This window comes from Hyla sarda, chromosome 10 (genome assembly GCF_029499605.1).
Source record: "Hyla sarda isolate aHylSar1 chromosome 10, aHylSar1.hap1, whole genome shotgun sequence".
NCBI classification, from domain to species: domain Eukaryota; kingdom Metazoa; phylum Chordata; class Amphibia; order Anura; family Hylidae; genus Hyla; species Hyla sarda.
In genome coordinates, this window is record NC_079198.1 from 29544521 (window position 1) to 29558793 (window position 14273).

The 14273-nt window shown below is 43.1% G+C and overlaps 1 protein-coding gene across 3 annotated transcripts in view; it reads right to left on the reverse strand.

Annotated features, from left to right (window-relative positions):
- ALDH16A1 (aldehyde dehydrogenase 16 family member A1) overlaps nt 1-14273 on the reverse strand; it is a 120775-nt gene that overhangs the window by 19515 nt on the left and 86987 nt on the right. For all 3 annotated transcript variants that reach the window (XM_056544378.1, XM_056544380.1, XM_056544379.1), the window contains 2 exons: nt 3941-4145; nt 2678-2863 (listed from right to left, as the gene is read on the reverse strand). In XM_056544378.1, the coding sequence (XP_056400353.1) occupies nt 2678-2863; nt 3941-4145 (391 nt within the window). The remainder of the gene's footprint in view (nt 1-2677; nt 2864-3940; nt 4146-14273) is intronic.

Genomic DNA, 14273 nt, shown 5'->3' on the forward strand with positions numbered 1-14273 from the left:
TACAGTATATCAGGAGAGTACGTGGACTACAGTATATCAGGAGAGTACGTGGACTACAGTATATCAGGAGAGTACGTGGACTACAGTATATCAGGAGAGTACGTGGACTACAGTATATCAGGAGAGTACGTGGACTACAGTATATCAGGAGAGTACGTGGACTACAGTATATCAGGAGAGTACGTGGACTACAGTATATCAGGAGAGTACGTGGACTACAGTATATCAGGAGAGTACGTGGACTACAGTATATCAGGAGAGTACGTGGACTACAGTATATCAGGAGAGTACGTGGACTACAGTATATCAGGAGAGTACGTGGACTACAGTATATCAGGAGAGTACACGGACTACAGTATATCAGGAGAGTACACGGACTACAGTATATCAGGAGAGTACACGGACTACAGTATATCAGGAGAGTACACGGACTACAGTATATCAGGAGAGTACACAGACTACAGTATATCAGGAGAGTACACAGACTACAGTATATCAGGAGAGTACACAGACTACAGTATATCAGGAGAGTACACAGACTACAGTATATCAGGAGAGTACACAGACTACAGTATATCAGGAGAGTACACAGACTACAGTATATCAGGAGAGTACACAGACTACAGTATATCAGGAGAGTACACAGACTACAGTATATCAGGAGAGTACACAGACTACAGTATATCAGGAGAGTACACAGACTACAGTATATCAGGAGAGTACACAGACTACAGTATATCAGGAGAGTACACAGACTACAGTATATCAGGAGAGTACACAGACTACAGTAAATCAGGAGAGTACACAGACTACAGTATATCAGGAGAGTACACAGACTACAGTATATCAGGAGAGTACACAGACTACAGTATATCAGGAGAGTACACAGACTACAGTATATCAGGAGAGTACACAGACTACAGTATATCAGGAGAGTACACAGACTACAGTATATCAGGAGAGTACACAGACTACAGTATATCAGGCGAGTACACAGACTACAGTATATCAGGAGAGTACACAGACTACAGTATATCAGGCCAGGAACATGAAATGTGGAGGAGGAATAAAGTTCATTTCTCCCCATGTCCTATCCAATCCCCTCCATTTTATGTTCAGTCAATGAACATGAAATTTGGGAGGTTGGTTATATGAAATAGAGGGATTGGACATTAAAAATAGGGGGATTTTCATCATTTGTTTATTATATCGCAATCACATAATTTAACTCCATAATCGCAATCGCAGAATTTTCCCAAATCGTGAAGCCCTAATTTATCTGGAAAGGTCCTGGTATATAGGTTAAAGGTATCCATAGGCTCAGACTCCTTTAACAGGGGCCAAAAGAGTGTACCTTGAGACTGTCAGCCTAGTATATGTTGGTATACTGTTTATTGGGGTAGAGGCTGTATCTTCCTCCTCCCTCCCCTATCACAGCATACATCTCATAAAACCATTGAGAGAAATATACTTTTGCAGCTGCATCTCCCTCCTCTCTACAATTTTTTTTTTTTGCCAAGAGATGTTTCTAAAAATTTGCAACTCCAGGGTCCTGGAAAGTGTGAAAGATGCTGCTTTTCCCTAAAATTAAAAAACTGTAAATGTTTTGGTTTTACAAGGCTAATCACAGTATATACTTACATGTGGGAAATCGGTCACATAGTAAGCCTGCCAATTGTCAAGTATTTTGGCAAAAGAAAAACATCAGGGTCTATGTTTAGTAAGATTACTCCAATACATTCCACTGTCACTTAACACCAGCAAGAATCAGGCTCTATACAGTGATGCCTCAACTTACAATGGCCTCAACATACAATGGTCTTTTATGGACCATTGTAAGTTGAAACCAGACTCAACATACAATGTTACGGACAGTCCAGATCTTTGAAACGTGTCAATGGCCGGAAGAACTGACCAATCAGAATGGACAATTTACTGGTAAAGCCCCTGTATTACTGAAGCGCATGCACTGACTGATGTCCGGTAGCGCCCCCTACAGTACAGGGAGGTACAACATGTTCTGTACACTTTACCTGTACCAGGGTTAGCTGCTTATTTGGACACCAGGGCAGGGTGACTCCATGTTACTTTTTTAGGACATTGTGTGTGCTGTACAGGACCCGGAAGAAGCTCCTGTCGTCTACATAGACCAGTTTTTCCCAAGCAGGGAGCCCCCAGCTGTTGCAAAACTACAACTTCCAGCATGCCCGGACAGCCTTTGGCTGTCCGGGCATGCTGGGAGTTGTAGTTTTGCAACAGCTGGAGGCTCCCATCTTGGGAAACACTGACATAGACAGTAATTTACAGCTCCCAGCTAATCTTTATTACTTTTGTATGTAAGGGTTTGCTTTATCTATATTAGTTATCTACTTATTTTTCTTTAATCCTCACTTTTTCCTATTTTTGGATGACATTTTGGTGCCTTTAGAACCAATCACCAGGTTTCCATAGAGTTCTGGTCTCAACATACAATGGTTTCAACATACCATGGTCGTCCCAGAACCAATTAATATTGTAACTTGAGGAACCACTGTATAATATTACAATAGATATATCTATAAGTGCAGAATGAATGCCTAATGAGCCAATAATCCATTCCCCACCCTTGCCGATTAGGGCATACAGCATACCACTGGACACCCAACAATCCAATGGGATTAAAGTAAAAACATTGTACCTGGTAAAAGTCTAGGGCCGGCAGAGGGAACTTTTCACTTGGCACAACCACCACAGCATTTCCACGAACAATTGCTGGAGCAAAGAGGCTCACAAAACCTAGTAGGGGACTCTCATCAGGACAAGCGATGCCAACTACTCCGACAGGTTCTCGAACAAGAACAGTGGCACCATAAAGTAATGTTTCCTTAAAACAAAATTTTTATAAAATGACTTAATAAACCCAGTTACACATGATTCATCATTTACATCTACCGTACATATTCTCCTTCTGAATATAGCGTAAAACCATATATTTCATTGACGTGAACTAAGGACTGCCATGCTTTATGGCATATTGTTGCAATCAATATCTAATGGGCTACATTGTAATATTTAAGGAAATGTCTAAACTTCTCTCCTATTCTGTTTTCCTGGGAGATAAGTGGCACAGTGATTGTCTGCAACTGCTCGTCTCTTTCTCCCTGTTGAGATAGTCTTTGAACATTAAAGGGGTATTCCGTGAAAAAACATCTTATCCCCTATCGAAAGGATAAGGGGATAAGATGTCTGATTGCGGGGGGCCCGCCGCTGGGACCTCCCTGCAGCAGCCCGAATTCTATGCGTAGCTGCGTCTGAAGTTTCGGAAACCCACCGAGCTTCCGAGACGGGGACGTGACGTCACGCCACTCCCCCTCCATTCATGTCTACAGGAGTGGGCGTAATGGCCGCAACGCCCCCTCCAATAAACATGAATGGAGGGGGCGTGGCGTGACATCACGTCCCCGTCTTTGCCAACCACTGATATCTTATGTGTTTGGTCAGCCATAGTCTGGTCAGATCATCGTCTAAGGTCCCAAGTAGAGATGAGCGAACTTACAGTAAATTCGATTTGTCACGAACTTCTCGGCTCGGCAGTTGATGACTTATCCTGCGTAAATTAGTTCAGCCTTCAGGTGCTCAGGTGGGCTGGAAAAGGTGAATACAGTCCTAGGAAAGAGTCTCCTAGGACTGTATCCACCTTTTCCAGCCCACGGGAGCACCTGAAAGCTGAACTAATTTACGCAGGAAAAGTCATCAACTGCCGAGCCGAGAAGTTTGTGATGAATCGAATTTACTGTAAGTTCGCTCATCTCTAGTCATAAGAACAACGTTCATTCTTATTACCATGTGGAAGACAGGATGTGGTGAATGTGCTCAGAGTGGTAGCCAATATGATGGATAGGACATATGCGTATAGACTTCACAAAAGAACCCCATGATTTCATTCACTTGCATGCCTTACCTGTACAGTGCCACCATATTTGTCACAATATGCTCCCCAGTAAAAGAGTCGCTGGATGCTGAGGTCTACTTCTTGCAAAGCCTTCTCTTTAGACTGCCCGGTCAAAGTACTAAGTCGTTGGGCTACCTCTTCCCTCCGCAGCTCAAGATTTTCCGCCATATAGTATACAATCTGTGCCCGATTATGTGCTGCTCTCTTGCCCCACCTGTTAATATTAAGAATACAAAAACTAATTAAAAATTTACTTTTTTTTTTAAAGAAGAAACCAAGCGAACACCTAAACTGTATAGCTAAGGACAGAAAACAATGGGGGAGATTTATCAAAACCTGTGCAGAGGAAGAGTGGTGCAGTTGCCCATAGCAACCAATCAGATTGCTTCTTTCATTTTCCACAGGCCTCTTTAGAGGCCTGTGGAAAATGAAAGAAGCAATCTGATTGGTTGCTATGGGCAACTGCACCACTCTTCCTCTGCACAGGTTTTGATAAATCTCCCCCAATATCCCTACACTTTAAATACTTTTTTATCTGTGTATATAAATAATCCCCTGGTGAGGACAGGCTTCATAATATTATTACAGTCACAAATTATGTAGCTGATCCAGTTAGTAAATGTCAGTCTGCAGCACGTAAAGCCAGCAGATTTTTGTTAAAGGGGTACTCCGGTGAAAAACTTTTTTTTTTTTTTTTTTTATCAACTGGTGCCAGAAAGTTAAACATTTTTGTACATTACTTCTATTAAAAAATCTTAATCCTTTCTGGACTTATTAGCTGCTGAATACTACAGTGGAAATTCTTTTCTTTTTGAAACACAGAGCTGTCTGCTGACATCATGTGCACAGTGCTCTCTGCTGACATCTCTGTCCATTTTAGGAACTGTCCAGAACAGCATATGTTTGCTATGGGGATTTCCTTTTACTCTGGACGGTTCCTAAAAATGGACAGAGATGTCAGCAGAGAGCACTGTGATCATGATGTCAGCAGACAGCTCTGTGTTTCAAACGGAAAAGAATTTCCACTGTAGTATTCAGCAGCTAATAAGTACTGGAAGAATTAAGATTTTTTAATAGAAGTAATTTACAAATCTGTTTAACTTTCTGCCACCAGTTGATTTAATAAAAAAAAAAGTTTTTCACCGGAGTACCCCTCTTAACCCCTTCAGGACGGAGCCCATTTTGGCCTTAAGGACCGGAGCGTTTTTTGCACATCTGACCACTGTCACTTTAAACATTAATAACTCTGGAATGCTTTTAGTTATCATTCTGATTCCGAGATTGTTTTTTCGTGACATATTCTACTATAACATAGTGGTAAATTTTTGTCGATACTTGCATCCTTTCTTGGTGAAAAATCCGTAAATTTGATGAAAAATTAGAAAATTTAGCATTTTTCTAACTTTGAAGCTCTCTGCTTGTAAGGAAAATGGATATTACGAATACATTTTTTTTTGGTTCACATATACAATATGTCTACTTTATGTTTGCATCATAAAATTGATGAGTTTTTACTTTTGGAAGACACCAGAGGGCTTCAACGGTCAGCAGCAATTTTCCGATTTTTCACAAAATTTTCAAACTCAGTATTTTTCAGGGACCAGTTCAGGTTTGAAGTGGATTTGAAGGGTCTTCATATTAGAAATACCCCATAAATGACCCCATTATAAAAACTACACCCCCCAAAGTATTCAAAATGACATTCAGTCAGCGTTTTAACCCTTTAGGTGTTTCACACGAATAGCAGCAAAGTGAAGGAGAAAATTCACAATCTTCATTTTTTACACTCACATGTTCTTGTAGACCCAATTTTTTAATTTTTACAAGGGGTAAAAGGACAAAATTTTTACTTGTATTTGTAGCCCAATTTCTCTCGAGTAAGCACATACCTCATATGTCTATGTAAAGTGTTCGGCGGGCGCAGTAGAGGGCTCAGAAGGGAAGGAGCGACAAGGGGATTTTGGAGAGTACGTTTTTCTGAAATGGTTTTTGGGGGGCATGTTACCTTTAGGAAGCCCTTATGGTGCCAGAACAGCAAAAAAAAAACACATGGCATACCATTTTGGAAATTAGACCCCTCGGGGAATGTAACATGGGATAAAGTGAACCTTAATACCCCACAGGTGTTTCACGACTTCTGCAAATGTAAAAAAAAATAAAAAATTGTTACCTAAAATGCTTGTTTTCCCAAATTTTTTTTATTTTTAAAAATAATAGCAATAGCAGAAAATACCCCTAAAAATTTGAAGCCCAATTTCTCCCGATTCAGAAAACACCCCATATGGGGGTGAAAAGTGCTCTGCTGGCGCACTACAGGTCTTGGAAGAGAAGGAGTCACATTTGGCTTTTTGAACGCAAATTTTTCTCTGGGGGCATGCCGCATTTAGGAAGCCCCTATGGTGCCAGGATAGCAAAAAAAAACCCACATGGCATACCATTTTGGAAACTAGACCCCTCGGGGAACGTAACAAGGGGTTAAGTGAACCTTTATACCCCACAGGTGTTTCACGACTTTTGCATATGTAAAAAAAAAATTTTTTTTTTTACCTAAAATGCTTGTTTTCCCAAAAATTTTACATTTTTAAAAAGGGTAAAAGCAGAAAATACCCCCCAAAATTTGTAACACAATTTCTCCCGAGTACGGAGATACCCCATATGTGACCCTAAACTGTTGCCTTGAAATACGACAGGGCTCCAAAGTGAGAGCGCCATGCGCATTTGAGGCCTAAATTAGGGATTGCATAGGGGTGGACATAGGGGTATTCTACGCCAGTGATTCCCAAACAGGGTGCCTCCAGCTGTTGCAAAACTCCCAGCATGCCTGGACAGTCAACGGCTGTCCGACAATACTGGGAGTTGTTTTGCAACAGCTGGAGGCTCCGTTCTGGAAACAGTGGCGTACCAGACGTTTTTCATTTTTATTGGGGAGGGGAGGGGGGCTGTGTATATGTAGTGTTTTTTACTTTTTATTTTATTTTTTGTGTTAGTGTAGTGTAGTGTTTTTAGGGTACAGTCACACGGGCGGGGGGTTCACAGTAGTTTCTCGCTGGCAATTTGAGCTGCAGCAGAAAGTTTGCGGCAGCTCAAATTTGCAGCCAGATACTTACTGTAATCCTCCGCCCATGTGAGTGTACCCTGTACGTTCACATTGGGGGGGGGGGGGGGGGGGGGGGGGACATCCAGCTGTTGCATAACTACAACTCCCAGCATGCCCGTTGGCTGTCGGTGACTGCTGAGAGTTGCAGTTTTGCAACAACTGTAGGCACACTGGTTATGTATCACTGAGTTTGTGACCTAACTCAGTGTTTCACAACCAGTGTGCCTTCAGCTGTTGCAAAACTACAACTCTCAGCAGTCACCGACAGCCAACGGGCATGCTGGGAGTTGTAGTTATGCAACCAGCAGATGCACCACTACAACTCCCAGCATGCACTTTAGCTGTTTGTGCAAGCTGGGAGTTGTAGTTAGACAACAGCTGAAGGTACACTTTTCCATAGAAAGAATGTGCCTCCAGCTGTTGCAAAACCATAAGTCCCAGCATGCCCATAAGGGAATGCTGGGAGTTGTGGTGGTCTGCCTCCTGCTGTTTCATAACTACAGCTCCCAGCATGCCCTTTTTGCATGCTGGGAGCTGTTGCTAAGCAACAGCAGGAGGCTGTCACTCACCTCCAACGATCCTCGCCGCACAGGTCAGTCCCTCGTCGTCTCCGCCGCCGCAGCTGCTCCTGGGGCCCCGATCCCAACAGGGGCGCCGGGGATCGGGGTCCCCAGCACCCGGGGTGCACGTCCCGCACCCGCTCACGTCCTCCAGAAGAGGGGCGGAGCGGGTGCGGGAGTGACACCCGCAGCAGGCGCCCTGATTGGTCGGCCGGTAATCCGGCCGACGAATCAGGGAGATCGGGAGGTGGCACCAGTGCCACCTCACCTCTGCTGGCTCTGGCTGTTCGGGGCAGTCAGAGACGGCCCCGAACAGCCAGTAATTCCGGGTCACCGGGTCACTGGAGACCCGATTGACCCGGAATCGCCGCAGATCGCTGGACTGAATTGTCCAGCGATCTGCGGCAATCGCCGACATGGGGGGGCATAATGACCCCCCTGGGCGATATGCCGGGATGCCTGCTGAACGATTTCAGCAGGCATCCGGCTCCGGTCCCCAACCGGCTAGCGGTGGGGGCCGGAATTCCCACGGGCGTATGGATACGCCCTCGGTCCTTAAGGACTCGGGATTCAGGGCGTATCCATACGCCCTATGTCCTGAAGAGGTTAAGGACCGGGGGTTTTTCCGTTTTTGCATTTTCGTTTTTTGCTCCTTGCCTTTAAAAATCATAACTCTTTCAATTTTGCACCTAAAAATCCATATGATTGCTTATTTTTTGCGCCACCAATTCTACTTTGTAATGACGTCAGTCATTTTGCCCAAAAATCTACGGTGAAACGGAAAAAAAATCATTGTGCGACAAAATTGAAGAAAAAAACGCCGTTTTGTAAATTTTGGGGGCTTCCGTTTCTACGTAGTACATTTTTCGGTAAAAATTACACCTTATCTTTATTCTGTAGGTCCATACGATTAAAATGATACCCTACTTATATAGGTTTGATTTTGTCGTACTTCTGGAAAAAATCATAACTACATGCAGGAAAATTAATACGTTTAAAATTGTCATCTTCTGACCCCTATAACTTTTTTATTTTTCCGTGTATGGGGCGGTATGAGGGCTTATTTTTTGCGCCGTGATCTGAAGTTTTTAACGGTACCATTTTTTGCATTGATAGGACTTATTGATCGCTTTTTATTCATTTTTAAATGATATAAAAAGTGACCAAAAATGCACTATTTTGGACTTAATTAATGATATAGTTTTATAATTCGGACATTTCCGCACGCGGTGATACCATATATGTTTATTTTTATTTACACTGTGTTTTTTTTTTTTATTGGAAAAGGGGGGTGATTCAAACTTTTAATAGGGGAGGAGTTAAATGATCTTTATTCACTTTTTTTTCCCACTTTTTTTGTGCAGTGTTATAGGTCCCATAGGGACCTATAACGCTGCACACACTGATCTTCATCATTGATCACTGGTTTCTCATAAGAAACCAGTGATCAACGATTCTGCCGCATGACTGCTCATGCCTGGATCTCAGGCACTGAGCAGTCATTCGGCGATCGGACAGCGAGGAGGCCGGTAGGGGCCCTCCCGCTGTCCTGTCAGCTGTTCGGGATGCCGCGATTAGCCGCGGCTATCCCTAACAGCCCGACTGAGCTAGCCGGCCACTTTCGGTTTCGCTTTTAGCCGCGCGGCTCAGCTCTGAGCGCGTGGCTAAAGGGTTAAAGGAGTAGTCCAGTGGTGACTCAGTGGTGAGCAACTTATCCCCTATCCTAAGGATAGGGGATAAGTTGCAGATCGCGGGGGGTCCGACCGCTGGGGCCCCCTGCGATCTCCTGTACAGAGCCCCGACAGCCCGCGGGAAGGGGGCGTGTCGACCTCCGCACGAGGCGGCGGCCGACACGCCCCCTCAATACAACTCTATGGCAGAGCCGAAGCGCTGCCTTCGGCAATCTCCGGCTCTGCCATTGAGATGTATTGAGGGGGCGTGTCGGCCGCCGCCTCGTGCGGGGGTCGACACCCGCTATCTCGGCGGAGAGCCGGGGCCCCGTACAGAGAGAGATCGCAGGGGGCCCCAGCGGTCGGACCCCCCGCAATCTCAAACTTATCCCCTATCCTTAGGATAGGGGATAAGTTTTTCACCACTGGACTACCCCTTTAATAGCGCGCGGCGCCACGATCCGCGCTGCGCACTATTAGAGGCGGGTCCCGGCTTCACTATGACGCCGGGCCCGCCGTGATATGACGCGGGGTTACTGTTTAACCCCGCGTTATATCAGGAGAGCAGGACCAAGGGCGTATCTGTACGCCCTTGGTCCTTAAGGGGTTAAGTGTTAGAAGAAGACCAGCTTTAAAAAGGTCATATGCTGAAATAAAGCAATTTTTTTCTTTATTAGACAGAGAAGACTAGTGACACCATTCCTGATAAACAAAAGAAGGCCTGGTGCAGGGAATACAAGGATCAGTCATGCTGTTGTTCGAATGACAATATGGCTTAAAAGGGAACTCCATCCCTAATACATCTTATCCCCTATCCAAAGGAAAGAGGATAAGATGAATGATCGCAGGGGTCACGCCGCCGGGGACCCCCGCAATGTCATTCCACACCCACCTTTGTGAGCTCTCCGCAGCGCTGGAGGCTCAGAGTGTGTAGCGTGACGACCACGGGGTCGGAGTATTGTGATGTAAGGACTCCGCCCCCTTGTGATGTCACACACCACCCCCTCAATGCAAGTCTATGGCCATCAGGCCGCCTCCCATAGATTTGCATTGAGGGGACAGGGTGTGACGTCACACGGGGGCGGAGTCGTGACGTCACAATACTCCGGCCCGGTGGTTGTCAAGCTACACACTGAGCCTCCAGCGCTGCGGAGAGCTCACAAAGGTGGGTGCAGAATGACAGATTGCGATCATCATCATATCCTTTGGATAGGGGATAAGATGTATTAGTGCCGGAGTACCCCTTTAAAGGGGTTGTCTAGGTAGCATATTTTCATAATTAAATTCAGGAAGTGGTAATTAGAAAAAGAAAAATATATACTTATCTTGTTTATTTTTTCACAGCCGCTGGTATCACAAAGCTCCAAGTCATGCTTCCCAAACACAGAAGCACTGTGCAGGGACTGCAGCTCCATGATACTGGCAATGGAGTGAGAATGAGGATGACAAGTATTGTTTTTTTTTTAAATACCACCTCCGTGAACTTAATTACAAAATAATAAAATAAAACATGCTGCCCGCACCACCCTTAAAAAAAACCATGCAAGTCAACGTGGTTGTATATGAGCATGGCCCCAAATGGGCCAGTCTGGAATGTGTGAATGGTGAAAGGGTAGATTATAATCACAAAACATATGGCCTAAAAAGGATCCTAATTTGTCACTGTGAGACATTTTTTTTAAAGGAACACTAAACCTACTAATAAAAGAAACTATATAAAAAAAAATAATTTTTCCCACTGTTTGTTGGTTTGCAGCATTTTCTGGAGGATCCTGAAACAAATATTCTGGTAGAAATCCTACAGGGACCACAAGGGTGAATCTTCTGCTGTTTTGTTCTAATTTCAGATAGTGACCATTGATGGGACTGGCTAAACCAAGGGAGCAGGGATTAACAATTTTATTGTCCTACTTCAGATAGGACTTTGGCGGGGAGGCTTCTGCTTCAGCCAAGTGTTTTATAGCCAGTCACTGGATTGTGAGGAGAAGGAACAGGAACATGGCTGATCTCCTTGGACAAATACTGATTTCTTTATACTTATTTCATTTTTAATTGTAGTATGATACAAAACATGATTAAAACAGGATCAAGAGTTTAGGGTGGGGAGAGATGGGATACTTTGTATTTTCTCTGTTTATTGTTCTTTTGATGATAATACATTTATTAAAGTATGACATTTTTGGAAGAGTTAGAACACTTTGGAATGAGCGGGATTTTTTTTGGAATAAAAAAATGTCAAGAAGCTGCAGAAACACTTCTGAATAGATTTGTTGTTTTTCTTCAAGACCATAAACAAAGTCCTGTAAAATTGCATATTTTACATATTGGGTCATCTGGCTCTTGTAAAGACACAAGTCATAGAATATGTATTTCTTTCAAAGTGTATCACTTTATTTAAGGAAAAAAAAAAAAACATAGTTAACATGGTTTGTAAAGTTAAAAAAAAAAAAAAAGACAAGAGTCAAGTTCAACCAAAAATCCTACTGTGTTGATCCAGAGGAAGACAGACCATGAGGCTGATGCCAACTGCCCCGTGACAGAGGAAAAATTCCTTCCCGATCCCATTATGGCATCAGAATAAATCCCTGGATCAACATTCTATCCCCATAAATCTAGTATCCATTACCTGTAATGTTATATTTTTCTAGAAAAATATCCAGGCCTCCCTTGAACTTATTTATTGTGTATTTCTCCGCTTCCTGCTCCAGTTGAGCCATGTCCTTCATATATACAGGTGCCCAAAATTGGACCCAATGCTCCATATGTGGTTTGACTCCATATGTGGTTCCTGTCATGAGCCTTTATGCCTCTCCTGATACATCCCACGATTTTGTTAGCCTTGGCAGCTGCTGCCTAGCACTGAGCTTACTACCATTGTCCCCAGGTCCTTTTCGGTGGCTAATGTTTTATTATTTAGCACATAATTGGGCTAAATGGTTCTTATCTGCCAACACATTCTATGTTTGTATGTTTACACGCTTTCCAGTAGACCTCAGACCTCGGATATTGGCTGCGCACAGTGATGACGGTGCAGGTACAGCTAAAGTAATTGAACTCAAAGAAGTAGCTGCAGCACACGTCCAATCTGTATAGGCTTTATTAGGCAGGTTAAATGGGATACAGGCGACAATTGTTTCCCTATAACTCTAAATAATCCACAAAAGCGCATATATGTCGGCTTCTCTCCTATGATTGAAGTGAGTTGATCCGATCTCCGTTTTCAGGGGGCGCATGTGCTCACCAAAACGTGTGAACATGGACCTAATAGTCTTGCCAATGTAATATCGTCCACAATCACATACTACCACAGACTACAAAATTGGTACTGCAAGTAACAAAATCTTTTATAATCATTTCATGCTGTCCTAAACGTATATATGATCCGTGAAACAACTGATTACAACATCTGCAACTATCACATCTGTGGTTCCCTTTTGGTATCATTTTCTTAATCCAATTATCCTCCTGTGTCTTTTCCAACCTTCCTTTAACTAAAACATCCCTTAAATTACTGTACCACGAAAAGACACCAATGGCTTCTGTTTGACTTTTTCTTTGAACATGGGGTCACCTTCAATAATATGCCAATTTTTTCGGATGGCAGACCGAATAGTGTCATTCATCGGGCTATGTTTAAACACAAAAGAAAAACCTTAATGGACCTTAATGGGAAACGCACATGTATACGGTTCCATATGGAAAAACCGTATACGGTTTTTACTTTGCACATGCGCATTTGCATCCTAAAGTCCCCACCCAACACCCCTCCCATTTTCAAAAACTTATGTTTTTTTGTTTTTATGAAAACGGACGGAACTGTATGCACTTTTAAAACAGTATACGGTTTAAAAACGCATACAGGTTACTTTTTCCCATACTGTTCCATCCGTTTTTTTGCCATACGGTTTTCTTTAGAAAAACTGATTGAAAACAGTATGGCAAAAATGTGATATGAACCCAGCCTAACTTGCCTAGCCAGGGAGGTGATTGTAACCAAGAATTGTTGAAGATAGAAACAGAACTTATTTTAAGAACAGAAGCTTTGGGCCTGCTAGGCTTGAATGAACGGCGAGATATTAATAACCTATTGTGCTAATAGTCATCTTATAATAACATAGTTGTATATGCATTGCAAAGTAGATTTAGATTTTACTCCACAAGTGAATTTTAATGTTTGGAGATAAACATTTTTGTAAGTTGTTAATAAAGTTGTCTTAGAATATTGATGTATTTAAGGGGTGGGGTTGAATCACGTGACAGGGCTGTGAAAAAGCTATTGTTAACATGCCTAGCCAGGGAGGCTTGAATGAACGCTGAGATATTAATAACCTCTTGTGCTAATAGTAATCTTGTAATAACGTAGTTGTATATGAATTGGAAAGTAGATTTAGATTTTTGTTGTCAATAAAGTTGTCTTTGAATATTGATGTATTTAAGGGGTGGGGTTGAATCGAGTGACATTAAACTTTTTTTTTAAAAAATACCTAGACGCCTACTGCCTACTGAGGAAAGGGCCGTTTTGACAAACTAGTGCCCTGAAATGCGTCTAGGTATTTTTTAAATAGTTTTACTGCATCACCGATACCTATTGAGCACGTACTTACCTGAGGACTTTTGAACCAGCTCCGAATTACAGCCAAAGATCTGTGTTAAGCCAGCCGTGCTATACTGACCCAGTATCCAGGCAGAATGCTGATTGCCTGTGACGTCACACACCATAGGACACCAGAAAGTCTGCATTCAGAGGCCGCCTGTTACCATCTATCAGCGAGCAACTCCATCTTGGTCTGTGGCAGGCAGACCGCCGCGGTAACGCATGCCAGCGTTGTATACCACCCAAGCATTGCGGACCTCACCTTTTGTATTAAGGAGATCACGGCTGAGCCATCCATCGGACTGGAAACTATATTCTCACTTTATCATCTTTCATTTGCCATATCAGGATTTGATCCAAATACGGAACATTTCATTACTGTCTGGACTATCAGATACCGGATTACTAAAAAATTCATCTG